This window comes from Ictidomys tridecemlineatus, chromosome 15 (genome assembly GCF_052094955.1).
Source record: "Ictidomys tridecemlineatus isolate mIctTri1 chromosome 15, mIctTri1.hap1, whole genome shotgun sequence".
Taxonomy (NCBI): Eukaryota; Metazoa; Chordata; class Mammalia; order Rodentia; family Sciuridae; genus Ictidomys; species Ictidomys tridecemlineatus.
This window is the reverse complement of record NC_135491.1, coordinates 17,020,496-17,047,288: the sequence shown is the minus strand read 5'-3', so window position 1 is coordinate 17,047,288 and position 26,793 is coordinate 17,020,496. Positions and strand designations below refer to the sequence as shown.

At 50.1% G+C, this 26,793-nt stretch overlaps 3 protein-coding genes across 10 annotated transcripts; all 3 read right to left on the bottom strand.

Annotated features, from left to right (window-relative positions):
- Positions 1–3,327: 3,327 nt before the first annotated feature.
- Syne4 (spectrin repeat containing nuclear envelope family member 4) lies at positions 3,328–7,760 on the bottom strand. 6 transcript variants are annotated; one of them, XM_078033181.1, is made up of 10 exons: positions 7,621–7,760; positions 7,095–7,145; positions 6,880–6,946; positions 6,564–6,690; positions 5,954–6,097; positions 5,570–5,764; positions 5,233–5,481; positions 4,409–4,486; positions 3,645–3,703; positions 3,328–3,549 (listed from the first exon to the last, which is right to left on the bottom strand). In XM_078033181.1, exons 2-10 carry the CDS (start codon positions 7,141–7,143, stop codon positions 3,372–3,374), a joined length of 1,146 nt encoding a protein of 381 aa, XP_077889307.1. In that variant the 5' UTR covers positions 7,144–7,145; positions 7,621–7,760; the 3' UTR covers positions 3,328–3,371. The 6 variants fall into 6 exon arrangements, 5 of the variants coding, with proteins under 5 accessions (XP_077889307.1, XP_077889309.1, XP_077889308.1 ...); XM_078033183.1 differs by lacking the exon at positions 7,095–7,145 and having other exon boundaries at positions 6,564–6,593; positions 7,621–7,680; XM_078033182.1 differs by lacking the exons at positions 7,095–7,145; positions 7,621–7,760 and having other exon boundaries at positions 6,564–6,593; positions 6,880–7,003.
- Alkbh6 (alkB homolog 6, nucleotide demethylase) lies at positions 7,466–12,479 on the bottom strand. Of its 2 annotated transcripts, none has more exons than XM_021721214.3 (7): positions 12,414–12,479; positions 11,650–11,728; positions 11,276–11,344; positions 9,885–9,945; positions 9,430–9,581; positions 9,088–9,204; positions 7,466–7,898 (listed from the first exon to the last, which is right to left on the bottom strand). In XM_021721214.3, the coding sequence occupies exons 2-7, from the start codon at positions 11,701–11,703 to the stop codon at positions 7,635–7,637; spliced, it is 717 nt and encodes a 238-aa protein (XP_021576889.2). In that variant the 5' UTR covers positions 11,704–11,728; positions 12,414–12,479; the 3' UTR covers positions 7,466–7,634. The 2 variants fall into 2 exon arrangements, with proteins under 2 accessions (XP_021576889.2, XP_040135454.2); XM_040279520.2 differs by lacking the exon at positions 12,414–12,479 and adding an exon at positions 12,067–12,324.
- Positions 12,480–12,900: 421 nt separating this feature from the next.
- On the bottom strand, positions 12,901–26,275 carry Clip3 (CAP-Gly domain containing linker protein 3). 2 transcript variants are annotated; one of them, XM_005341941.5, is made up of 14 exons: positions 25,704–26,256; positions 25,168–25,395; positions 22,037–22,176; positions 21,861–21,954; positions 21,515–21,676; positions 21,035–21,153; positions 19,943–20,179; positions 17,513–17,648; positions 17,238–17,366; positions 15,824–15,967; positions 15,631–15,754; positions 15,372–15,436; positions 14,809–14,881; positions 12,901–14,473 (listed from the first exon to the last, which is right to left on the bottom strand). In XM_005341941.5, the coding sequence occupies exons 2-14, from the start codon at positions 25,331–25,333 to the stop codon at positions 14,419–14,421; spliced, it is 1,644 nt and encodes a 547-aa protein (XP_005341998.1). In that variant the 5' UTR covers positions 25,334–25,395; positions 25,704–26,256; the 3' UTR covers positions 12,901–14,418. The 2 variants fall into 2 exon arrangements, with proteins under 2 accessions (XP_005341998.1, XP_040135408.1); XM_040279474.2 differs by lacking the exon at positions 17,238–17,366 and having other exon boundaries at positions 25,704–26,275.
- Positions 26,276–26,793: the final 518 nt, after the last annotated feature.

The following is a 26,793-nucleotide window of genomic DNA, read 5'->3' as shown; positions in this document are numbered from 1 at the left end:
TACTATGGTGGGCACTTATAGTCTCAGCTACTCAGGAGACTGAAGTAGGAGTATTCCTTGAGCCCAGGACTTCAAGATCAGCCTGGGCAACATGGGAGACCCCATCTTAAAAGTAAGTAAATAAATAAATAAAAATTTTTAGAAGAAATGAAGCTTTCTGATGTTGAATTTTCTACTTGTAGCATCATATTGGTATTTAAAATTTTCAAATTTTGAGGCTTTTTAGATTTGAGATTTTCAGATTAGGGGTGTTCAACCTGGGTCATTGTCTTACCAGTCATTGTCATCTTTGGGCCAGAAAGACAATGGCACATTTTTATAAAAGAGAAGCTGATATTTTGAGACTTTACAAAACTCATGCATAGCTGCTGCTTCACAATTTTATTTCAAAATCAATTAAATAAAATTTCCACTTTTTTTTGTCTTTGAAAAAATAGACTTTATTTGGTCTCCCTTATAGAGTGTGATCGCCACTCTACCAGGAATCACAGATTACTAGAATATTTTCTTATCTTGGGTCACAAATTCAGCTGTCCCAAAGTACAATGACCAGATGCATGAGGTGGCCCAGGAGGGCCTTGGAGAACTCTGGGAAATTCACTGAACCAGAGGAGGAGCCACTGACCACAACTAGAACTTCCTGTCACCTCTGCTCAGCACTCTCCCTTGAACAGCGTCACCCTGGGTGCAATGATGTGGAGAAATTACTATGGAATATTTCGACAATGAAAAAAGTATCATGACCAGATTTATTTATGTGTGTGTGTGTGTGTGTGTGTGTGTGTGTGTGTGTGTGTGTATAAAATTTTTGTACTAAGGATTGAACCCAGAGGTTTTACCACTGAAGCATATCCCCAACCCTTTTTATTTTTCATTTTGAGACAGCAAGTGAGGCTCTAAGTTGCCTAGAGCCTCACTCAATTGCTGAGGCCTCCCAAGCTGCTGGGATTACAGACATGCACCACTGCACCCAGCTCTCATTATTTTTATATTGACTATATATTGAAGTGATATATTTTGGACATACCAGGTAAAATAGAACATAAATAATTAAAATTAATTTCATCTATTTTTACTGTTTTAGTCTACTAGAAGATTTTAAATTGCATTTGTGTCTTGCATTACATTACTACTGGACAGGGCTGCTCTAGGAATCCATGCAGCTTGTTTCCTCACTACTGTTTGTTCTAAAGGCAGTTATAACATAGCAACAAATTATTACCTTGACTTTCTCAGCTTCTTTATTTAAACTGCACCCTCTGCCAGGCACAGTGGTGTATACCTGTAATCCCAGCAACTTGGGAGGCAAGAAGATCACAAGTTCGAGGCCAGTCTAGGGCAACTAAGAAGACTCTCAGCAATTTAACAAGACGCTATCTCAAAATAAAAAATTAAAATGGGGTGGAATGTAGTTCAGTGGTAGAGCGCCCCTGGGTTCAACCCCCAGTACTGCCAAATAAACAAAAAACAAAAACATGGGGGTTCCCATGGATGGGCACCTTTAGTCCCAGCTACTCAGCAGGTTGAGGCAGGTAGATAGCAACTTAATGAGGCCCTGTCTCAAAAACAAAACTTTTTTTAGAAAGGAGGTCTGAGGATCTAGCTCAGAGGCAGAGTGCTCCTGGGCTCAATCCCTAGTACTGCAAAAATAAGTGAATGAATAAATTGTACCCCCCTAAAAAACAAAAACATAATTATGCTCCCTATAGCTTTGCCTACTTTTTCTCCTTAGCATTTATAATCACCTGATTTACTACATATTTTACTTATTGGGACTCTCCCCCTAGAATTTCAGCTTCATGAGGACAAGGATTTTAATCTGCCTTGTTCACTGTAGTATCTTCTTGACCAGGGCCTGGCTCCTAGCAGATAATCCTCATCTGTTTAATGAATGAATTAAGATTTGCTCCATTCCTAGGTTTTTTAGATAAATATTGCTAACACCCTGCTGGCCCTATTTGTTGGTGATGCCAGGGAGGCCATAGCCCCTCCACGGGGGGCAGAGACAGGGTCTGCCCTTTGAAACAAGACGGACATGGCTTGCATTCTGGATTTCCCTAGACCTACAAGTCTGTCCTGGAATCTGCTGCTTCCCTTCCTCTTCAGTATTTGTTCCCCTGCTTCAAGTAAGAGTCCCTCAATTTTCTTTAGAGATCTTCCCTTCCCTCATTTTCAGTTTACATGGTTCAGGCAGGGCTGACTGGTCTCCAGTGGATATGGGACATGTGGCCCAAGCCAGAGAAGCCACCCTTAAGACTTAGCTAGAATTACAAAGAACGAGTGACTCTCCTTTTGGCTGCTAAATTGGTGGCAGATATACCTGAAAGTTTTGAGGGCTACTTTGGTCACCACTAACTAGGATAAGAACAAAGCTGAAGCAGGAGACATCATTTGAGTCCCTGGATCTAGCTGTTCTCAATTTCTCATTTTCCCACGAAAATAAATTCCCATTTCTGTTTAACATAGTGAGGATTGGGCTTCAGCCACTTGCTCCATACGTGACCTTAAGCCTGTGACTTCTTTTTGAGCCTTGTTCAGTAGGCTCACATCATGAGCAGTGGTGAGAATTCCAGGAGAGGAGATCTGTGTTAAGAGAATATCCAGGAGACCACCACAGAGCTCCTGCCCCTGTTCTTAAGTCTGATTCTGTTTCCACCTCTTTTCTCCATACTTTTTGAAGGAGACTGGACTTCAGGACCACTCTGGCAATTCCGTCTGGTGCTGAAGAGCGCTGGAAGCAGGTGATGGCCCAGCAGGGGAGCAACCCTACCCTCCTGTGTAGAGTGTTTGAACAGAGTTCCTGTGTGGATAGTCAGGGATGACAGCAGTTGTCTCTGGCAGCTCACCCACAACACCTGCTCCCTTCTGCCTGCCTCTAGCTTCCTGTGCCAAGTACCTGTGCTCCTTTGCCTGAGGAAGGGGCCTTCCCAGAAGGGATAGGCTGGCAGTGGTGGGGAGTCAATGTTGCCAGAAAAAGTCCATCTCAGTGAAAGATGGAAGCTGAGATGTAAGCCCCAAAGAGTGAAGAATACTCAGCATGTGGTACCTTAGGAACCCAGAGCAGCAACCAGCTCATGAACCAGTGTAAGCTTTCTCCCTTTCCTGGTTCACTTCCTCATTCCCCTACCACTCTTCTGAGGATCACCTCCCAGTCAGCTACTTTAGCATGAATCTTTGTATCTGGGTCTGGGGGAACCCAGCCCAAGATGGGCTCATTCAGTTCCATGTTCTGTGCTCAAGACAAAGTAGTCTACAGAGGGGGCTGTCCAGACACATCAGGGCTGTATCCTAGCTTCTGGGTAATCAAACAACCAAGAGCCTCACACATCCTTTGACAATGACCATTTATTACCCATGTCTGGGCTGGGTACTCAGATTGGGGGGAGACCATTGACATAGCTAAGCATCAGGTGGGGCATCCTGGCCTGTCGGGCATGAGAGCAGCAGGGGCCCCCTGAAATGGGCAGAAACAATGTGACACCCATCAGAAGAAAGAAAAAGAGGATAAGGAGGAAGGTCAGGGGCCATCTGGATGCAGGAGCAGAGGCCCTGAGGGGGGAACGGAAATGTTAGATACACAGGTGGGCTACAACCACGAGCCCAGTCTCCCACATCCCCAGACCAATGTCTTCCAAGCATCTCACCCAGGATCCACCTCCAGCATCACATCCTGAAGACGAGGAGATGTTTGCCTCTTCTTGTCCTAAGGTGGACAGCAGCCAGCAGCAGAATGGATAGATGTCACCCTTAATGTGGCCTTTCCCTTACTACTATAGACTTGCAAGACCAGTCTCATTTATCTTCCTTTCCTCTTTCCCCCCAGGCCCCCACATGGATTCAAGAGTGTCTCCAAGTGTGGATGTCTGTCTGTCTCTATGCAATCCAATATCCTCCTTTTCCTGATAACATTGGCTTAGTTTGGCGGGGGGCAGGTGTGGGGATCATGCCTCCCCCCTCATAGACCTTCAGGCTCAAGTGTAGCTGACTCCCACCTCCTCCATTTTCACTATTGGTCATGTGATCCAGATGTGACCAATCAGAGCATTCTGATTGGATGGGGTGGGGTATAACTCATGACCCAAGCAGGGCAGCCCTGGGACTTTGGCTGCTGCCAGTAGGTCAGAAGCATTGTCTTTTCCTGGAGTGCGTAAAGCTATGTGCAGTGAGTGTGTAACAGCCAGAGCAGCCACTGAGGAGAAAGCCACCTCAGGGAAGTAGTACCCAAGACAGGGAGGGGACTGAGCCCTGATAGAATTTAAGATCTGAATTCAGCAGTGCCTGGACTTTTCAGTTACAAGGAACAAAGAGCATTCCCCTTTTTTATTTTTATGTTGGTCAATTTTGGTTAGTTTTTTGTTACTTGCCATAAAGGTTCTCAATTGCTATACCTGGCTGAGGACCAGCTCACCTGAGGCTTCTGGAGCAGGGAGCGTCTTCGGTGACCTATTAAATGTTTCTGGTGGCTAAACCCCAATGAGAGCATATCCTGTGAGGAAAGAGGGGTGTGGAAAATTGCAGCAAAGAAAAACATGGTTAGGGGAGGGTCTAGAAAGGGGAGTGTCACAGAGATAAGATTCTGGGGGAACAAAGAAATCTCAAGGGAGAGATAGAAAGGGGAAGAGCCAGAGAAACCAAGAGGGGAGGGGCATTATTTATTCATTTCCTCAACAAATATTTGATGAGTATCTATTACCTGTCACTCCAGGAACTCAGGGACAGTGGGGATGGAAAGAGGGAAAGTCCTGGCCTCCATGGAGCTTATATTCTAGGCAGAGATGCCAAAAATTAAATAAGTAACTGTATAATGTCAAACTACGGGAAGTTCTGTGAGGAAATACAGTAGTAAGATAAGGAGTGCTATTGTTGGAGGCTAGGGAAGGCCTCTGACAAGGTGACATTTGAGGAGAGACTAGAATGAAATCAGGGAGTGAACTGAATGTGAACCCCGGGCCTCTGAGATGAGAGCTGTGACACAGAAAGTGAGGGCACAGGGACAGGAAATAGCATTGAGGATGCAGATAGAGATGGGAAGGAGGGAGACTGAGAGAGAGGGACTCCTGGAGACAAAGAGATAGGTGGTAGGATCAAGGGACTCCTGGAGACACTGAGAGACGGAGAGGGACAGACAGCACTAAGACCTCAGTAAAAGGAAACGCCCATGCTACAATACACAAAGGGGGCTCTGGGGGTGCCTGGCAGAGTTGGGGAGCCCTCAAGAGGGACTGCTCTCACCTCAAGACTTTGTCCCCTGCCCTGGAGGCCCCTGTGGCCACACAGCTCACAAAGAGGCCCTGGTGTCTGTGTTGTCTTTTGCTTCGAGGGTCCAAGCTCCCCAACATCCCCTGCTGGGTCCCACTCCAACTCTGCAGGGGTGGGGAGGTTACTGGGTGCCCAGGGCCCTGAGGCCCCATCAGGTCCTGGCCCATCCAAGTCCCCCTCGACCTCCAAGTCCTGGTCTGGCATATTGGCCTTCTCGAACACCTAAGTCAAAGGACAGAGTTCATAGGAGTTGGGGGGCCCGGGGTTGGGGACTGGGGTCTGCACTGAGGACAACCAGGGCAGTTTGTACCAGGCTGTAGCTGGCCAGCTGGGCCTGCAGCTGCCAGAGCCGTCGGAAGATGGTGTCCCGGTGTGCTCCAAGGGCCCTTAGGATCTGCTCCAGAGATGCCCAAGCCCTGGGCTCACTGCGCTGTGCCAGTCCCTCACCAAATGTTAGCAGTGCATCCACACGCTCGGCTGCCCCTCGTAGATCTGCCTGGAGGGCCTGGACACATGGTTAGACATCACCCCACACACATGCCAGGGAGGCCAGAGACCAGAACCTGATCACCCCTTTCCTGTTTCCTACCCAGAAACCTGGAACACATACTAAACCCTCTTCTCGCTGCAGAAAGCTGGAACCCACTCCTGGGGCCCTGCCCACCCTCCTGCATCCTGTCCTCCCAATGCCCACCTGTAGCTGGACCATCCTGCGCTGGGCCAGTGTCCAGGGCCCAAGGCCTTGCTCCAGGTCCTGCAGCTGGAGACCCAGCCCCAACAGGCAGAGGTGCAGACTGTCCTGCTCAGCCTCCAGGGCCTCCAGGCCAGAGCCAGGGTGCTGGGGAACACAGGGGGCTGAACCAGGGTCAGTGGGCCAATCAAGATAATACCTCCACCCTTCTGCAAGCTGCTGCTTTCTGGATGATTCTCTGCACCAGAGTCCATTCCTGGGGCTACATCAGGGTTGTTCCCACCCAAGGGGCCTTCCACTTGGAGGATGGGGACATATAATTCAAGGTCTACAGATTTTTAAGCTTCCTTGAAACTTGGATATATGGGCATGGGAGTCTGGACAGGGAGGGAGCTGATCCCTGAGAAAAATGGAGGTGTATCCAGGCACCTAATTGGTAAAATATTGAAATATTTTTATAACAATTAGTAAAGAAATGTTTTCCACAGCACCTCACACCACCACCACAGATGCCCAACACCTTTCCAGAATCATCTCCTCATCTCCAGAACAGAGGTCAGATTCTAGGGGACAGAGAAGGCTGACATAAAGGGGTCTATTCACCTCAGCTCACCTCATGGTGTTTGTTCCCATCTGGGTCCTCCTGGAAAGAGGGCGTTGATGTTCTTGGGGGTTCAGTGCCCCTCAACCCACCCTGGACATGCCCAGGAGGGTCCAAGAAGTCCTGTGCCTGCTCTTTCCTGGGATGTAAGGGGTGTTGACAGGTCCAGGATGGGCCGCTGTACCTCATTTCTATCCACCCTAACCCCATCCCAGTTACCTCTCCCATGTCCCCAGATGATCATAGCCATAGCACCTCCCGGCCCTAAATGGCCCCTGCCATTGCTCCCACCCTCATGGAACCAAGTTTTAAAAGCCCCAGCCCCCACCTGATTGTCTCCTCTCCAGATGCAAGACAGACGGTGCATCCAGCAATGTCCGGCTCCCTAGGGGCTCCTGGGGGATGATTGAGAGGCTCTGAGGGGTGCCTAGGTGGGGACAGAGACATATCTGGGGACCTGGGTACAAAGAATCAGGTGAAGACACCTGTTAAGAGCCTTTTGCCTAATAATGGTGTCTCCTAGACTTCCTCAGCAGGACTCACTCAGGTCTGAAGCTGCCAGAGGCCCAGGGGCAGGTGTGGCACCACCCATTCCTAGAGAAACAAAACCCAGGTAATTTGATGCCCTGCTGAGGTGATAGCAAAGCCACTTAACTCCTTCCTCCCTAGCAGGACCAGTAACCAAACCTCCCAGCATCACCTCACCTCAGTCCAAGGGGATCCAAGATAGAAAGCCTCAAAAGCCCTGGATTCTGACCCCCTAAGTGACCCATAAGCTGACCTCCAGGGCCCACCCCATCCACTTAAGGTCCCAGATGCAGTGCCCCTCAAGAAAACAAGAATCTGTACTGTGACCCCCCACCCACCCCTCCTCCCTACTCCAAAAAAAAAAAAAAAAAAAACCTAAAACCAAGAAAAGATATTTTTGGTTTATTTGGGATGAGTTCTTCTCCCATGGTTCCCATAGTTACTGGGAAAATAAACAACTCAGGGGAGCCACCTCTGCCCCAGAGTACCAAGGTCACAGCATCTCAACAGCCAAGTAGAAAGCCCTGTAATCAGGCAGGACCTGGAGCCTGGCAGTCACTTGCTGAGCAGGAGACCAGTGCGTAGTACTCGGGGTACACGGCGGATGGTCAGCGAGACTCGGGTGCCGCGCACCAGGTGGGCTCCAGGCAGTGCAGACCTGCAGGCAGCCGCATTGGGTGGCAGTGAGGCAGTGTCCAGCACGTCTACCTGGGTGGCTGCGATGCCGTGCAGGAGGCGTGTGTATGCAGTACCACGGAGCACCAGCAGGCTGCACGGTTCCAGCAACAGTGAGGTAGTGGGCTGGGGTGGTGGCCGGGGCTGTGAAATGGGTTGGTAGTTAGAGGCTAATCAGAGGTCAGGTATGGGCAGTCAGGTTTCAGGGGTCAGGGGAGAAGGGTGAGTACCCAGGGGCAAAAGCTGAAGAGTAAGAGTGCTCCTAGGAATGGAGTCTTTGGTGAAAATCTGTGGGCTCCACAGTTATAGCTGATGGGAAGGGAAAGGACTAGAAGTCAGCAGTCCCACCAGATCCCTCTGACAGGAAGTAGGCTGCAGATGGGCACCTCAAATGGTCAGCTGACTGTGGGAGTTGAAGCTGGGGCTGGGGCTGAGCTTGAGATCAGAAGGCCCCAGGACACTAGGGCAGAGCTGGGCTGAGAGGGCATGTTGAGGCAAGGACCAGGGGTGGGCAATGTAAAGGGGCTGAAATATCTGAGGACATCAGGATGTTGGAGGACACTGACATTAGGAGGCAGGTCAGAATATTCAGGAGCATGAAAGGCTAACGGGGAAACCTCAAGGAGCAAAGGGCTAGGGTGTGTCCAGGAGTCTCTGTGAACACTGGGATGTCAGGAATATCCCTCAGTGAAAGAGGTCAGAGAGGGTGCTGTCAGGGTTTCTGTGGGGGTCTCTGAGCAGAGTCATGTGACATGGGATCAGGAGAATCTGGGCACATCTGCACTGCAGATCACATTTCTGGAGTAGCAGGATATTAGTGTTGTAGTGCTCAAATAGTGGGACGAGAGGGCAAGTGGGAAGATGTTGGGACACTCATGAGTGAATGACACTAGGGTATCTGAGGATATCAAGAATGTCTCTCGCGGGGCTCAGCTGGCAGAGTGCTTGCCTTGCAAGGTCCTGAGTTCAATCCCCAGCACCACAAAAAAAAAAAAAAAGAAGAAGAATGTCTATTGAGTACTGGGGGGCCATACATGGGCCACAGGTGAGCCCAGGTCTGTTGGGCCACTGAGTATATGGGGTCAGGGGACCGTGGGGTGTCAGGGCATCTACTCAGCAGTAAAGGCACTGGGTGTCTGTGTTATGGCAGTCAGGGCACCCAGCAAACAGATGGCTTGGGTGTCTGGGAGGAAGTGAGTGTAACACAAGAAAGAACAGGTCAAAGTGTCTAGAAGATGTTCAAGAATAGCCTGGGGCAAATGGGATTGGATCAGCCTGGAGGAGGTGGGATGTCGGGGCACTCCCAGTGCTTGGGGCAGCGTTGCAGACCCACCTGTTCTATAGGGTCATCATCCTCTGGCTGCCGAGGTTCATAGAAATCCAGCATGGTGTGGGAGCCCAGGCTGATGGTGCTGACGGTCGGGTAGTAGAGTGGTCCATCCTCGTGGGGCTGGGGAGTGGGCACCAGGGCTGGGCAGGGCAGAAGTCCATCCCTCCCACCCTCTGGGTCAAAGGGGCACTCCCGAGCTGGGATGGACACGCGAATGCCAGGTTGGGTATGCGGCTGCTCCATGATGTGAGGGCGGGTGAGCATGATGCCCTACCCTATGATGGCTCAGAGATCTGGGGTGAGGTGGTTACTACTGTGGGGGCTGGGGTGAGGGTATGTGGTTACCATGATGCCCTCCCCAGGCAGATACTGGTTCACGAGGACATGGTTAGCAGGGAGACCCCCAAAAAGGCTGAGATCAGACACTTTATCCACGTAGCGCTGGAGCCACGGGGGCAGTCGCTCAGGGACCATCCCCTTAGGATGGGGGAGCCCACCTGGGGAGTGCAATGGGGTCCTGAGGGCACCAAACCAAGGATCCTGGTACTTGGTGCCCCCTGAAGACCACTGCCCCTTCAGAGATTTTCTGACTTTTCTGGTTCCCCAAACCCCATGAGTTACTGCCAAGTCACCAAGAAGCCCGTAAGCCCTCAGGATCTCCACTGACCCCCTCAGAATCCTTCAGGCCCTTAGAACCCCTTGAGCCCTCAAGGCTCCCCTTATCTTGAGACTACTGGACCTAAACCCTCTGCCCACCCCATATCCCAGAATCACCTACATCCCTAGCTAGGGAAACTTACCCCAGTTCTGTAGCTTCCTCCCAGAAAGCTGGGTCCACTTTGGCTTTGGGGCATTGAAAACCTAGGAGGTGGGGAAAGGTCACTCTTGTTTTTGGAGTCACCCCTCTGTAAGTCTCTCACCCAGTTCAACATAGTGGCCCTTTCCTGGGTTGGAAATGGGTCATCTTAGTGGCTGTGGAATTTTTCTCTGGAGTAGTAAGTTCCCAGGATTTTGTTGTTTGCCTTCTTGCCAGGGCAGGCCTTTGGTCTCAAAGTCCACCTGTGTCCACCAGAATTAAGGAAAGAAACCAAGGCTGCACAATCATAGTTTGAGTCTAGTAAGAACGCTGAGGTTGGCCTAGGCTCTTCCTGGCTATCTGGGGATACTCTGGGTTCTGGAGCACCCTTGTTCCTATTGCATAGGAGAGGGAGTGTGCTGCTGGGCTTAGTCTTAGTACACAGGGAAAGTACTTTGAAAATTCTCCATTGCCAAGATCCCCAGGGTCTAGAATGGGCTATCTCAGTCAAAGAAATCTATACTCTAGTTGATAATCTTATTGTTGGTATGGTTATGAAGCTAACCTGAGCTACTTCAGTACAAGGATTTGAAAATATGTCAAGTTTTCAATCCCAAGAACCAAAAACTTTTGGGCTATTTCAGCACAAGGGTTTATGTTCTGTGGTGAACTTGTTCCTGGGACTCAAGCTCAAGAGGGCTATCATAACACTGGGAAGATTGGTGCTCTGTAAGACTCTGGCTAATAAGGGCTATCCCAGTGTGGGAACTCTAGGTTCTGGAAATTCTTTTTTTCCCAAACCTGAAGAATAGAATATGAACTAGGCCATCTCAGCATAGGTGGTGTATACTTGGTAACCTTGTTCCTAGTGTTTGAGACTATGCTGAGCTACCTTGGCACAAGGCAGAACTTACTTTGTTACATCCTGATTCCTGGATTATCTTAGCATAGAAATTTGAACACTAAATTCTTCTATGTTTATAACCTCCTTTAAGATTGCAGGACTGGACTATCTCAACATAGGGAATATCATAACTTCCATGTTCCTGAGACTCTGGAGTTGCATAGGCTATTTCTACACAAGGGATGTGATCTCAATAAAATCCTCATTTTGGAGACTGGACAGGACTATCTTGGTACAGGGTGTCTGAGCTTCATAATAACTAGCTCCTTCCTAACCATTAGTTTGGTTGCCCCTAAGCCTCCTAGGAAAAAACAAAACAACTCTAACAGCTCTAACAATTTCCAAGAGAAGCACAGGGAGGGTAGGGGAAGGTCTCCTTTCTGCCAGGGTTTTCACTGCAGCCTTGGGGGCTCTCATACCAAAGCTGAGGGTTGGAGAGGAATACGGGAAGATGGTGGTGGGGGTGGTTTTACAAGGACATTAGGGGTCACCTGTCGAAGCAAATACTCTTCCTCTTCCTTGGAGATGAAGTCAGGTACATAGTAGATTACAGGTGGTGCCTACAATGGAAAGATTCCCCTGAAGATGTGGCCCTCTAACCCACAAAGGGCCCTACCATCACTGAGTAACCTCCCTCTCTGGAGGGAAGCTAAGGATGTCCTCAGACAGGCAAGGGTCTGAAGTTGAGGGACTCATGCCCATTATGAGTTGAGGTTGGGAGTGGGACTGGACTCTTGAGGGTAAAAACAAATTTGGAAGGAGGGGGGACTCCCAACCCAGGGACCCAGGAGTCAGCCTGTCTATCCCACCCCACCTCCCACTTTCTAGCCCCACCTTTACCCTCTGTATCCCCAGTCCTGACAACCTGTTCCACCCTGAATGGTTCCAGAGCTGGAACCCTGACGTCCTGCTTCTCCATCGACACCAACTCCTTGCACCCAGTCCTATGGGGAGTTGAAAACAAGCTTCAGTTACTAAGCCTCCTATCCTCAGTCTGTGATTCAGCCTTCTGCCCCATCACCATCCAGGCCCATTTTCATCCTCCTGTGAAACTCACTGTCTCTAAAAACCGAGTCCCCGACATCTCAAATGCCACACAGTGATCCCCTAGGCTCCTTGCCCAGCACCCAGCACACTCTTCCAAAATTCTGAGGACCCATCAAACTACACATGTGTCCTCTCCAGTCTCTCGCAGAAAGCATTCTCTGACCCCACACAGGGAACCTTTCTCCAAAGGTAGAGTTCCCCTACCCCATTTGCACCCCAGAGCCTCTTTAAATACCTTAATTTGAGACCCCACTTCAGACCTGCAACGATGAATGACGGCTCTCTGAGGCGGGGGACGCTTCTTCGACCTCAGCCCTTTCGGAGCCCCCATTCTGAGTGTCCTTGGGACACAAATCTAAGCCTCCTCAAACTCTTTCCACTCTGGAGCCCCTCAGATTTTTCTTTCAAAGCGCCCGTTCACTGCGGCTCTCTAGGACCTAAGTCTGACTCCTCTCAAACCTTCTTCCCTCCCTGAACCCTTGTCCCCGACTCTTTAAAGGACTCCCCAGTATGAACTCCCCCAGACCCCCACTCTCGGACCCCCTGGGCCCCCCATCTCTGCCCCCAGCCCCCAACACTGACCGTCCACTCGTGTCCCCTCCAATTTTCAGAATCAAGACCCTCCTCCCCCCAGCTACTTCCGCCCCACGTTGCGGAAGCAAAATACCTCAGACCAATGGGAACTCTCAGAAGCCTAAAGGGTCCGCCTTCCAACCAATTGGCGCTCTCGCTTGGCATTCTCCCGCCCCCTCACCCTCGCTCAGGGATAGGCCGCGCCTCCCGGCCTCTGAGCCTTCGGGGAGCCACAGGAGACCGGTCTTCGTCTGACACCGGCCAATCAGAATTCCAAAACCGAAAGTGTCCGCCCTGCGGCGTGGGCCCAGATGGGAGAACCTGCTGTAGTGACCGCGGGAAGGAGATAAGGGCTTGTTGGGTGGACTTTTTGCAGACTAGGCCATCCTACAACCAGGCCGCGGGGAGGCGAGATTGAAGGGAAGCCGCCTTCTCCCTCACTCCCCTAGCAAGTGTACAGAGGCCGTAGCCCACAAACAATGACCTGACACACAGAGGCCGTAGAAACGTCTTTATTGAAGAGGACAGGGGTCATGCTGAGTTTGGGGACATGCAGTGAGAAGGGGCAGTCGTGAGCTGTCCTTGGTGGTCAGGGCCCCACGTCTGCCCTGGACCCGCGGGGCCTTCAGGTTCTCCCTTAGGCTGTTGGCCTGGCCCAAGTGCTTTGAGGTCCTTTGGGGCCAGTAAATCAGATTTGGTGTCTTGGACCTGTGACCAGAAGATAGATTGAAATGGGGGCTCCAAGACTTGGGATTGCTTCAGGGCCTCGGGGCCCTCCACGTATTATAGACGGAGGCTTTAGGATTTGGGGGTCCCTTAGGGCTGGGGCTCTTGAATTTGGGTTTCTTGAGATCCTTGAACTCAGGGCATTGAAATCCTGCAGTTTCCAGGATGGGAATTCCTGTTTGGGGGTCTCCTGGTGCCTATGGACAGGGCTTGAAATACCCTGAGAGCCTGGAATTCATTTCCCGATTGCAGTCTCCTCCATCCCAGGTACAAGGACCTCATAATTGGGTTTTCCTGGGGGTTTGCGATTGGACTTTTAAATTTGGGATTCCCTGGGGATTTGGGGATTCCATGATTTGGGGGTCCTGGGAGTTAGAAATTTGGGATCTTCTAGGGGTTATAGGACTTGGGGGCACAGGGGTTCTTGGGACATGTATACTCTGGGGTGTGGGATCCCCAGAGTCTCAGAATGGGGTCTCCAAATTTTGGGGTCCCCCAAAGGGGGAAGTCATTACTTCAAAAATAGAGAATTTTCTGGGAGCCTGGCCAGCACAGAGGCTGGAGGCCATGTGGGGTGGGCTTCATACAAGGCACTGGGGGTTTCTTGAGGGTGCAGAGGGTAGGAAGACTTGGGGGTCCTGTAATTAGCACTTCCAGGATTGTTTTGGTGTCTATAAATTGGGGGGTGACAGTGGGCTAGTTAAAGTGGGTCTTTTCTTGAGGGGTAAGAACAAGGGTCTTTGTTCATGGAGAGTCTTTGAAAGGGGGAATGGAATGGAAGGGCTTCGGGGTGACCATGGGATCACGGAATCTTGAGGGCAATGATGTTAAATGGGGATAGTGACATGGTCTATTACTCTGGAGTTGTGACCTATGTGTATTACAAGGAGAATCAGGGAGAGTCTTTGTTAATGGGGGAGTTTCTGATCCACTGATGAGTGACTCAGAATGTCCTGTTATGGAACATTATATGGAAAGGATCAACCATAATTTGGGGTGATGCAAAAATCTGTTAATTAGGGTTCTGCTCTGAGGGGCTGGGATAGGGACTAGCCTGAAGGTGCTACTTAGGGAATCTTTTTCTGGGTGATATGGGGTCTGTATTTGGGGGGCAGGTTATCATGGGGATCTGTTAATAATGGGACCTCAGTGATTGAGGGCTGGCTAATGGGGGGGGTCTCTATTCTGGATGTGTTACTGGGAATCTCTATCTCAGGGTGACTGGGGGCTCCTTGTGTCAGGAGATGCTAGAAGGTACTTCTTTGTCTCTGTCAGGTATCCAGGGCCTCTAAGACTGCATCTCTGCCCTCAGCATCCATGGAAACCAGCAGCAGAAGAGCAACCTAAAAGGAAAAGAACCTGGTCAACCATGATTCAGGATGCAGGGACATCTGGTTCCATCACCCCCTAGTCTTTGGGATTCTGTTTCTGGCTTTGCATTCTTAGGCTTATGTGCAGTGGAGGGTGTTCTGCTTCCTTAACCTGCCCCCTAAGAGGTGTCAGCAAAAGTCAGTATTGGGCCCTACACCCTAAAGACTGTTTCTAGGTGTGCTTACTAGTCACAACTTCTAGCTTCTATTTCAATCCCCAACTAGAGCCCCAGACCCTAGTATCCAACAGTCTTGTGAATGCCTCTCCCTAACAGCCCACAGGAAAGGAGACAGTCTTGGCCACACACCTGGAGATAGAGTTCTCTGACGCAATGTCCTTTGGAGTCCGGACTGTCGTGAAGGTGCGTTTGGGCTGTGTCACTGGAGAGGAGAGCAGGGTGAGAGGATGATAAACTCACTTGTGTCCTCAATACTCACCTAGAATCCTTGTCATTAATAGCTATCCATGTCCCCAGGACCTACCTGGATTCTATGTTCCCAATCCCCATCTGAACCTCTTGTCGATAATACCTTCCAAGTCCCCCTACACCTACCCATGTTCCCAAAATCCACTCAACCTATATCCCTGATGCCTGCTATAGCCTTGTTTTTTGATTTTGTAGGGTTTTAGTTGTTGTTGTTGTTGTTGTTTTAGGTGCTCGGGATTGAACCAGGGCCTTGCACATGCTAAGCAAGTGCTTTATATCTGGGTTATAACCCTAGCCCTCCAAGCCTTGTTGTTAACTTCCTCATACCCTATAGCACCTCATTTTCCTGGGCTGACTCTTGTCATAAGCATACACCTGAAAACCCATGACCCTTCTACCATTCCCAGACCCACATGCCTCCCCATGTTCAGCCCCCAACTCACTTGTCACTTGATGTACTTTTTTGGCTCCAACACTGTCCCCAGGGGGATCCGTAGACCCACCAATCCTGGGGAGACACAAGGAATGGAAGAAATCAGAGCCACAAGAATTCAGGGTCTCTCTGGAAGGTGAGCCCAGAGGAAAGGGCTAGGGTGTGGGTGGTAACTACAATGTCCTGCTAGTCCAAGAGAAAGAAACCAACCAAGGGTGGATTAGGGCTGTTGGTGGCTCCCTGGGTCAGGGGTCAGAATTTGGGCTCACCTCTGAATGCGGGATGCTGGTGCAAAGACTCCATGCCTTGGGGGGCAGGTGAAGTACCGGACACCAAATACAGAGCCATCGTGCTTGCCTGTGGGCTGGTCCAGCTCAATGCCATACCAGTAACCTGTAGCAGGAAGGTGTCAGGATGCCCCAGAGCCTTGCCTGTCCCCCAGCCACAAATCCCTTTTCTCACCTGGAGCAAAGTCTGTCTTTCCATAAAAGCGCACAATCCCCTGCTTCTGGCCTGCCACAAGGACTTGGTCTCCAACTTCAGCCTTGGCCCCCTCACGCTGCTGCAGGCTGCCCAGAGATGGGGACGATGGGGACTTCTTCTTGCCTGTGAGGAGATGGTAAGGGGAAGATGGGGCCTCAGATGCCAGTTTTGGGGACCCCCATGCCACCTGGAAAGTCTCAAGATAAAAATTCTGTCCTGGCTCTAATCACAGGAACTTTAGTGCCTTCCACAGGATTAGGGTAGGGGATGGTATTTGGGTTTGAAGGGAAACTGAATCTCAGACGCCAGAGAACTAGGAGAGAGGCCTTTAGACTTGAGTGGAAACTGAGCCACAGAACCTAGAGAATCCAAAAGTCTTAAAACTGAGGATATAAAGGCCAAAGGAAAAACTGAGGCAGAAGTTGTGAGCCTAGAAACTGTCCTTTTTACAATGCTAGGTTGTGGCTCACTGGTAGAATGCCCTGGGTAAGATCCCCAGGACCACAAGAAATAAAAAATTAGCCAGGTATGGTAGCACGTGCCTGTAATCTTAGTTACTCAGAAAGGAGGCTCCCAAGTTCAAGGCCAGCCTGGGCAATTTACTGAGAACCTGACTCAAAATTTTAAAAAGGCTGGGAATGCAACTCAGTGATAGAGTACTTGTGTAGCTTATGTTAAGCCCTAGGTTTGATCCCCAGTGCCACTAAGTATATAAATAAATAATAAAACGAAGTCTGGACACAATATTGTCTACATGTAGTTCTTCTTGCCTGTGAGGAGATGGTAAGGGGAAAATGGGGCCTCAGATGCCAGTTTTAGGGACCCCATGTCAAGACCCCAGCATTCAAGAGGCTGAGACAGAAATTCAAAACCAACCTGGGCAATGTAGCAAGACCCCTGTCTCAAAAATCAATCAATCAATCAATAGTGAAATAAAATGAAGGGGGATTTGGGTCTGAGAATAAGTAAATCAAGTCATAAAAGCCATAAACCCCTGGAACAAGAACTCCCAGAAAGAGTCTTCCCCAATTTGGGGAAGACTTTGGGCTTGAGGGGAAACTAAGTAGAAGGCAGTGAACCTATAAGTCCTTTCAAGAACTGGGTGGGGGCTGGGGTTGTGGCTCAGTAGTAGAGTACTTGCTTAGCATGTGTGAGGCACTGGGTTTGATTCTCAGCACTGTATATAAATAATAAAATAAACAACAACAAAAAAAGAACTGGATATGGCTACTCCTGAGCCAAAGGGAAAACTGAGTTAGAAAAGCCAGGAATTCAGAGCCTATCTTCTAAAACTACAGTTTGGGCCAGAGGAGAAACTGAGTCACACAAACTGAGCTATCCACAGAATGTCCCCATGACTGGCTCCTCCTATCCCTAATGTTCCCCCTCTGACCTTTGTGTTCCCTTCGGCCTTTGCCAGTAACACGGGAGAAGTCCATCCGGGGAGTCCGGGGCGTGGAGGTGACAGACGAGGGGGGTGCATCCACTGCTTTGGAGATCTTGGACACAGAGGCAAAAAGACCTACGGGGACAGAGACTAGGCTTGGTGTTGTTCAAGCCTCTGCCCCTGGCCATGCCCTCAACTTCCACACCATTACCTAGACTCTGGCATCAGAACTACTAAATGGACCCCCATTCCCACCCTCCTGGACGCCAGGTGAGACTGACCTTGCTTGGGAGGGCAGATGAAGTACCGGACACCCCCAACACTGCCATCATTCTTGCCCTCGGGTTCATCCAGCTCCACGCCCACCCACTGGCCGCTGGCAAACTCCGTGGTCCCGCAGAACCGCAGTGTGCCCGTCTGAGGAGACAAGGGAGGTATGACTTAGGAAGGGACCCTAGGGAGGACCACTGGCACACAGGAAGCATGGTGGTGGGGTGAGTGTATGAAGGAACTGGGCTCAAATCTCAGCTTCAACATCATCATTTACTGGCTATCTGACTTAACTTCTCTGTACCTCAACCTCCCTATCTGCAAAATGGGAATACCACTCTTACCTACTTGTAACATCCTGTCCAATACAGTAAATAACCACTAACCAAGTATGAAAATTTATTTTTTAATATTTATTTATTTTTAAATATTATTTACTTTTTAATTGTGGTTGGACACAATATCCTTATTTTATTTATTTTTATATGGTGCTGAGGATCAAACCCAGGGCCTCACACGTGCTAGGCAAATGCTCTACCGCTGAGCCACAACCCCAGCCCTTAATATTTTTAGTTTTAGGTGGACACAACATCTTTATTTCATTTTTATGTGGTGCTGAGAATTGAACCCAGTACCCGACACATGCCAGGCGAGCACACTACCACTTGAGCCATATCGCCAGCACCAAAATTTTTATTTTAAATTAAGTTAAAAATTAATTTCCCCAGTCAAACTAGCCAAATATATATATATATATATATATATAGAGAGAGAGAGAGAGAGATAATAATATAGATATAGATATAGATATAGAGGGGATTGAACCCAGGGCACTTTACCACTGAGCTACATCTCAAGTAAAAATTTTATGTTTAAAATTTTGAGACATGGTCTTGCAAAGTTGCTGAGCCTAGTCAGGAACTCATGATCCTCCTGCCTTAACCTTCCTAGTCTCTGGAATTACACGTGTGCACCACCTGCCTGGTTCTGATGGATACATTTTTAATACAAGTAAAGATGCTTAGCTGCAGACAGTCCTCCATGAGTGTGGTTACTAGGATTGTATGAGTCCCTCTCACCTCCTTTTCTTTTTCTAATGGTACTGGGGATAGAACCCAGCCCTTAGTTCCTTATCTATAAAATGAACTAACTTGGGCAGATGAAGTACCGGACACCCCAGTACTGCCACTGGGGTGTAGCTCAGTGGTTGGGTACTTGCCTAGAATGTGTGAAGCCCTGGGTTCAATCCCTAGTGCCATTAATTAATTAATTAATTACAAAATAGGCTAATAGTGTTAATTTTGGAGGGTTGACATAGAGACTAGAACAGGCACACAAAGAACAATTATTGTATACCAGGTTTTAATTCATTTAACCTTCATACAAAGAGGGATCAATGGCCTGTGATGCAGTATTTCTGACCCCTCCATCCCCCCAACTTCTCTCCAGTCCTATGCCTCTCTTCACCATGGGTCTTCATACTTGCTGTTTCTATATCTTTGTGATATGAACTTCTTTGTGAGGTGAACTTTTTCCCATCTCTGCTTGGATATTACCCACTCAAAAGAAGCCTTCTGAGACCACCCAGTTAAAATAGCTCCTGCTTCAAGCCAGACAATTTAAATCCATAGATCTAATGGTTTTCACAATACTTTCTGCTTCCCAAAATAATTTTTAACCATAGTGTACTTTACTGACTGGCTGACTTTTCTTCACTAGCAGTGGCGCTTCATGAGAGCAGAGCTGGAGCAAATGCAGCCCTCTATCCTTAAGGACACACTGGGCTGAGCACAAAAAGGACACTAGCCAAAAGAATGAAAATTGGGGGGCTGGTGTTGTGGTTCAGTGGTACAGTGCTCGCCTAGCATGCACAAGGCACTGGGTTTGATCCTCAGCACCACATAAATGTAAAATAAAGATGTTGTGTCCACCTAAAACTAAAAAATAAATAGTAAAAAAAAAAATGAAAGTTGGAATGCCCAGATGAGTCAAGATTTTAGACTCCCTCTAACTGAAACCCTTTCTCCTCCCCTTCTCTTCATCTTCAAGTTGGGTGCATACCCCAACACTTCCCTGAGCACTCTGGCTTTATACTGTCCTAGTCAAAGTCCTGTCCACTCTAAGAATGGAGATGGGAGCTGAGAAGCAACCTTAAAGCTCTAGGAGCCACAGATACACAGAGCTATGCTGATCACTCTGCTCATTTCAACCATGACTGCTCTGTGCTGTCCTCGTTTGGGGATGGGTCTATTTCTCCCTCTAAGCCAACAGTTCAGCACAGAGTGAGGCACAGAGGAAGCATTGACAGAACAATTGTTAGATGGAATAAAGAACTGTGTGAATGACTGAAAGGCAGGCAGACAAAGAGGACAGTCTGTTTGCAACCAAACACCCAGCTCTGAGGGATGAGGGAACCGCCCCCTCCAATACTGATCTCTGACCTTCTGACCATCCAGCAGAACACGGTCTCCTAGACGCAGGCCCAATGCGCTGAGCATGAGATTGCCTGGGACGTTGTCATAGTTGGGTAGTGTCACCTTGGGGAGGGCACACGATAGTGGTACAGCCTCTTCCAGCAGCGTTCGCAGCTCTTTGGCCACCAGCGCAGCCTCTGCCTTGTCCAGGGACATGTCCATAGGGTCTGGGACCACCTCAGCTGGCACCTGCCCCTTCCGATTCTGTGGGCCAATAGGAAGAGAGGAGACAAGAGCTCAGGGGTACAGGCTACACTCCCATGAGGGCTACCAGCCTGAGTGAAGCTGGGACAGGACTACATCATGCCCTGGGCCAGCATGGGAATAAGAAGGGGTGGGGCATTTGGGTGCAGACCCCCCAGTGAGTCCACCCCTGTGGTCCTGAGCTGGGGATGTGTCAAGTAATGCAATGTAGCATTGGGGATGGAGCCTACAGGGAATGAGGATGGTACTGCAGGTCATGCCCTTGGGGAGCTTATGCTTTGGGGACCTTAAGCCTGTAATGGGGCCTTGGTAGGTGGGTGGGCATGAATACTGAGAACAGGCTCCTATGCTATAGGCTCAGATATCAAACTGAGCCAATAGGGAATGAGGAGAGAACAGGGGCAAGGCCCTGTGATGAACCCCCAGGATGCCAGGGATATTGGGACCTGATAACAGAAAGGGATCAAAGATCATATTGAGGGCTTATAAGGGGCCCAAGCCTCTCATTCACTGAAGACCTAACTTCACTTTCCTCATGATTTCAACTGCTGTCTGTACAAAGCCACAGGGTCAGCCAGGATTGAAAGAAAAGATATCCTTGCTGAGTGCCCCTGGAAAAATCCTTGAATCTCTCTGCCTCAGTCTCTTGGTTGTAAAACAGGGCTTGTGACGCTTCACCTGATGAATAATGAACTCTAATATCAGCTATCATTTCATTTGTTGAATGTGCAGATCGTTTTTATAACATTTTAGGAGAAACACAAGTGGTCCTCGTCCTCTACAGTGGCCTGTTGGAGGGCAGTGGATGGAGGGAGCGGGGAAGAGGATAGCAGGGCTGGGCCAGAGTGGCAGTACCCTCAGCGCTGGGTTGGCGCCATGCTCCAGCAAACATTTGGCCGCGCCCAGGCACAGGTTGGAGGCAGCGATGTGCAGGGCTGAGCCGTGGTTGAAGTCACTGCACGTGGAGTTCACTACTGGGAAGTGGGCGAGAGGAGGGTTCTGGGTGAACGTGGTGGGAACCCAGCCCTCCTCTTACCTCTGGGTTCCTCTTATCCCTCCCCAGGCCTCCCAGCCTCTGCCTCTGCGAGAGCCCCGCCCCTCTCTCCTATGCCCCGCCCCTCCTATCCCTGAGGGTGGGGCCCACTGACAGCGCCCTGCCGGCTTCCACCTCCTGCTTCGGGCTACCTCCTGCATCCTAGTCCTCTCCCCTTCCCAGCCAGGCCTCAGTTCTGCCCCGTCACTCCAGGTCCCTCTCACCCCAGGTCTCTACCTCTCTAAACCAGGTCCTCGAGGCGCCCTCCCCCTTCTCCTCTCAGCCAGGCCCCTCCTCCTTACCGCGTGGCCGTGCGCCCTTCAGCAGCACCCGTACCAGGTCGGGCACATCAAAATAGGCAGCGTAGTGAAGAGCGTTCATATTGGTCCAGCGACTGCGCAGGGTAACATCGGCGCCCAGCGCCAGCAGCTGCTGGGAGAGACGCACGGCCGCCGCAGGGTCCCCTGCACGACAACAAGGGTCAGCTTGGAAGTCTTCCAGTAGAGCATGCACCAAGCGCATGGGGAGAGCCTGGGCCTCGTGGTCTACACTTTGTGTTATTAGGGCCTGAATTCTGGGAGGTTTTGCGGGTATCAGGGCTAGAGGCTTAGGCTTTGGGGCTCAGGGCTTGGGGGCTTGGGCCCTCACCGACTCCATGGGCCCCAGCCTTGCATGCATAATGGAGCAGCGTCATGTCGGTCAGTCCATCACGATCATTCACGTGGCAGCCTCTACGCAGAATCTGGGAGTACCAGGGAACGGGAGGGTTACCCAAACATGTGAGGGGCACATCCCCTCCCCCCTAACTTCCCCTCTGTTCCTACCTCATTGCCGATGACATCTATCTTGTGCTGTACTTGGGGCACCCACTGTCGCACGATGGCAAACAACTCTGGAATGGTGGTCTGAGGGTCAAACAGAATCTCCTGGCATGCAGGGTCATTGGGATCGAAGAAGGTGAAGGCTAGGGTGGAGAGCGGTCCAAAGTCACTCTAGGCAAGCTGGACCCTCTCTCCCCTGTTCCCCCAACCCTAGGCAGGGGAGTTCAGTCTTGCCTTTAAAAGCCTCTAACTGGTGGCACACTAGCCATAGTCAACCCACAGGCATTTTCTGAGTGGCTAGCATGAGGTTCTAAAATCTGAAGGTTTCATACAAAAATCTGGATGCACAGTGTCTTGAAAAATTGAAAAATCGGCAGTTTTCATAGGGTAGCAAACTCTAGTGCAGTACCTTCTGGTCTGCAAGCCCAAGGATGCTGCTACCATTTGAGGACCCTGTTATGCTGTCAGACTATGGTCACAGTGTGGACAACTTGCCAGAATTTTATTTTATTTTTAATTTTTTAGTTGTCAGTGGACCTTTATTTATTTATTTATATGTGGTACTGAGAATCAAACCCAGTGCCTCATACATGCTAGGCGAGTGCTCTACCACTGAGCCAAGACTCCAGCCCTGCCAGAATTTTAAAAAAATTATTGCAGAAAGCCCAAAGTCTAGTTTTTAAGAAAACTCTCAAATTTTTCAAATATTGTGTAGAACATATAAAATGTCTCTAAGAATGAGCAAGATCCAATCTGTGGCCAGCCAGCATGGTGGCCAGAGGGACATCTAGTTCCCTGCATTAGATTTTGATGAGTGTTGTTCTCTGGGGGTAATGTCAGCACCCAGCAGGGGCCTTGCAATGGCAGATGTGTGAGCTGAATGAATGAGTAAGTGAAGGATCAGATCATACACAGCCCCGGGACAGGCTGCGTAGAAGGTGACTCAGGAATCAGCCTGTGTGCTCCTTTTCAAACTCCATTCACACTGCAGCCCTCCCTGGCTCAGAACCCTCCTCCCCTGGCTCCCATCCTAATCAGAGTACAGACCAAAGTCCTCCCGCTGGCACAAGGCCCTGAGCAATCTGGCCACCTCTTTCTCTGCCCTCTCCCTCTCCCTCATTCCCCTCCAGCCACATTGGCTGCCTTCTGTCCCTCTGATGTGCCAGGAAAATTCCTGTCTCCTTGCACTTGCTATTTTCCCACCTGGACAGTCTTCCTTCAGATCTCCTGAGTCCTCCCACCCCGCCCCAGAGTGCCCCATCTAAATCAGCACCCCTGCCCTTCTCCAGCTCTTTTAATCTTCTTATCATACACATATTGCTATTAAACATGATATGTTTACTCCTTTCTCTCTTCTCCCTCTTTCTCCTCCTCTCTTCTCTCTTTTTTCCTTTCTCTTCCTTTCTTACTTATTGCCCTCGCCTGGATAGAAGCACAATTTCTGTTCTGCTTGCCACTCCCTTATCCCCACAGCTGGGCGTAGCAGCCAGGATGCAGTGGCTACTCAGTAGATCTCTGCTGGATTAATGTACAAATTGAACAAACAGATACATAGTTTTCTAAGGAGTTCACCTTAGCTTTCTCTCTGACTTGGACCACATTTCCAGATTCCTTCACATTTTGTGACCAAACCCTCCCTTGCTCTATAAGCAGGATTCCTTGGGGGGGCCCAGCTTAGACACTCTGACTGCCCACTGGACCACAGGCTCAAGCCACATACAGTTGCATTTCCAAAGGAGATTTTCCAGTTTTTCCCCACAACTCACGCTCTCAGAAAACTTTCCTATTTTTCTGCCAGACTGAAATGAACGTCTCTCCAATCCACAAATAGTGGGTGAAGCATCCATAGATGCCATCTCTCCTGCCCTATCCTGGTGATGCCAACTCTCTGAACCAAGTGCCTAGTTGCTGAGCCTCATAGCTGCTAGGGATTCCCAGTCAGCATCTTCTAAAACCTCTCTCCTACATCCAACACTGGCTGCACTCCACCTCTCTACCCAGAAGCCAGAGGGAGCTTTTAAAATTATAAATCAAACCTGCCACTTCTTTGCTTTTAGAAACACTGAGCATATACATGCGTATGCACAGATACACACACACACACACACACACACACAGAGATGTTTGTGTGTGTGCCTGTCATACTTAGAATATATCCAAAGTCCTTCAAGGCCCTTCCAGATCTTGCCCATGCCCTCTCACCTCAACTCTGATCACTCTCCAAATGCAGCTCTATGATCTTTCTGTTCCAAGCTCAGTTCTGCCTCAGGGCCTTTGCACTTGCTAGTCTCTGCCTGGAACTCTCTCCAGCTCTCCTATGCTTTGGGTGTCAGCCTAAATGTCATCTAATCAGAAAGACTCACCCTGACTACTTGGTTTCAAGCAAGAGGTCCCCTGGCCCTTATCTATTATAACTTTACCTTTTATTTCTTTTATAGCATTCACTCTGATCTGAACTCATCTGATTTATCTGTTCACTTGTTTAGTCTCTCCTGAGAACAGGGGCCATGCCTTGATTGTTCTTCATCAACATCCGATTACCCAGTATAGAGCTCATTACAGGATAGTAGCAAGCAATAAATAAATGATAGATACCTTCAGTTTCTCCAACAGGACACTCCCAGATCCCACCTCACACTCTCCTACCTTAGATCCTTTACTCCTGAAGTTATCTCTCCATGGACCCTCTTTTCCTGATCTTTTAGTTAACCCAAGGGACCACATTTTAAAAATATCCTGCAGCATCCTGTTCTTGGCAAACATAATTATCATGCTTTTTAATCATATATTTATATTTTTAATACTTATTTGTGTGGTTGTCATTGATTTCTCACAGAGCAAAGACAGCTTGTCTTATTCTGTGCTGTGGCCCCAGCTACTAGCACAGAGCCAGATCCGTAGTGGCTCTTCCAAGATTTGTTTGTTGAATGACTACATGATAGAATTATGTGTCATGAACCAAATATTAGGATCATTCCAACTCCATACTCCAATGGGTGAATAAACGAAGGGAGGGAGGTCCAAGACTCTGGACCGCCTCAGAATCCCCCCACCATCACCACCAGCAGAGTTCAGCTATTCTCCCAGACCACCCAAGTCTCCATGCCAGATTCCAAGGTGGGGATAGCAGTTACCGTAGTCCTTGGGGAGGGGTGCAGGTGCCGATGGATGCACAACAGGCTTCTGCCGGCGCTCCTGGGTGGGGCTGGGGGCTTCGGGGACGGGCTCATCCTCTTCCTCCTCTTCTTCCTCCTCTCCTCGGGGTGGAGGGGCCATCGGGGCAGGATCTGTCTTAGTCATGGTCCTCGATGGCCCTCAGTGGTGGGCGGGCACAAGAGTCAGGGGCGGCCTGCAGGCAAATCCTGGAGGCAGAGGTCAGCTAGAGAGGGTGCCCCAGAGACCCTGGGTCCAAGCCCCCAGAAACTCCCAAGGCCCCGGGTGGCCCCCGCGCCCCCAGCTCTGGATCTTGGAGAACCATAGGGCCTCGTTACCCATCAGAGAGCCCCGGGATATGCGCCCAGCTCCTGCCTCCTGCACCAGGCCCAGCCCCCCATTCTTCTCCCGCGTCAGGCCCCTCAGTCTCGGCCGCCCCCTCTCGGGGTTTGTTTATCTCGGGATGCAGGATGCTTCGCCCCTCCCCTTCTCACGGGCCTCGCGCTTCCCATCTTACCTCGGGCGGACGGGGTGGAAGACTGAGGCTGAGACTGAGGAGACCGCGGAGTAATGGGGTGTCGGTGTCGGGGGACGTGGTAGGGGAAGAGAGGGAGACAGAGGGGACGAGGCCCAGCAGCCGATGGGGGTGGGGGTGGAGAGGGAGGGGCGCTGGCGGCGCATGCGCGGTGGCAAGGCGCGGGGGAGGAGATGCTGGGAGGCAGCTCGCCTAGATGAAGGCGCTGGAGGCAGCGAGACGCCGAGGGGCTAGACCCCCAGCACCGAAGAGGAACAAGGGACTGCCACCTGGAAGGGTGTGAGGCACCGAGGCAGGAGACAGATGAAGCAGAGACCTGGGGGCTGGAGGGGAGAGGGGCGGCACGGCGACACGGGTCTATTTATCCATCCGCGCGGTGACAGAGCCCTCTCCCAGGTCTGCGAACCCGGCCAGTTGGGACAGTGGTCTCTGTGCCTAGCTGATGTTGTTCCCTCTCTCGGAGCTCAACGCCATGCTTACCCTCTATGAACGTCTCAGAGGGGTCTTTTACATCTCCATCACCTTTGTCCTTATAGACAGTGCTCATCAGCACTTCCTCAGGCCGAGAGTTCGAGTTGCTTGCCCATCAGTACACAGCAAGTGGGTGTGGAGCTAAAATTTGAAAGCAGGCAGTTCGTGGAGTCTGGTTCTTAATCACCAAGCTACATGACTGTGCAGTGAAGGCCATGTGATGAGAGCAGTGTCTAGAAGACAGTTCTGTCAATGGATCTTTTCTGAGAACCTGTATCTCTTGGAGTAAGGCCTCTTGGAGCCAGCCAAGGGGCCTGGCTCAACCTACTCCTGGTTTGACTGTTACCTGCTCTTCCCCAAATCACCCCAGCCTGTGTGACTGCCTTGTGCCCCTCATACTGGGCAGGCCCAGTATCTCTATCTGCAAAATACTTCCAGAATTTTATCACCCAATTCCAGGCCCCTATCCTGGTCCATCCTTCATCCTCTCCCACCTCAACAATGGCAGCAGCATCTTCTCTGTTCTCACTGCTCTCCCCACCCCACATGACCTTTCTTCCTACCCTGCAGTCACAGGAACCTAACATGTATCACATCAGGG

Excerpts from the sequence above, each read along its gene's own strand:
- Syne4 (XM_021721210.3), bottom strand. The coding sequence starts at position 6,998 with ATGTCTCTGTCCCCACCTAGGCACCCCTCAGAGCCTCTCAATCATCCC. Across the intron at positions 4,487-5,232 it reads GCAGGGGACAAAGTCTTGAG|GATATGCTCTCATTGGGGTT; the intron begins GTGAGAGCAGTC and ends CTTTCCTCACAG. Across the intron at positions 3,550-3,644 it reads ATGCTGGAGGTGGATCCTGG|GGCCTCTGCTCCTGCATCCA; the intron begins GTGAGATGCTTG and ends TTCCCCCCTCAG.
- Alkbh6 (XM_021721214.3), bottom strand. The coding sequence starts at position 11,703 with ATGGAGAAGCAGGACGTCAGGGTTCCAGCTCTGGAACCATTCAGGGTG. Across the intron at positions 9,946-11,275 it reads AAGAGTATTTGCTTCGACAG|GTTTTCAATGCCCCAAAGCC; the intron begins GTGACCCCTAAT and ends CCCACCTCCTAG. Across the intron at positions 9,582-9,884 it reads GAGGAAGCTACAGAACTGGG|GTGGGCTCCCCCATCCTAAG; the intron begins GTAAGTTTCCCT and ends TGCACTCCCCAG.
- Clip3 (XM_005341941.5), bottom strand. The coding sequence starts at position 25,333 with ATGACTAAGACAGATCCTGCCCCGATGGCCCCTCCACCCCGAGGAGAG. Across the intron at positions 17,649-19,942 it reads TTCTGCTGGATGGTCAGAAG|ACGGGCACACTGCGGTTCTG; the intron begins GTCAGAGATCAG and ends TTGTCTCCTCAG. Across the intron at positions 15,437-15,630 it reads CCAGCATCCCGCATTCAGAG|GATTGGTGGGTCTACGGATC; the intron begins GTGAGCCCAAAT and ends GTGTCTCCCCAG.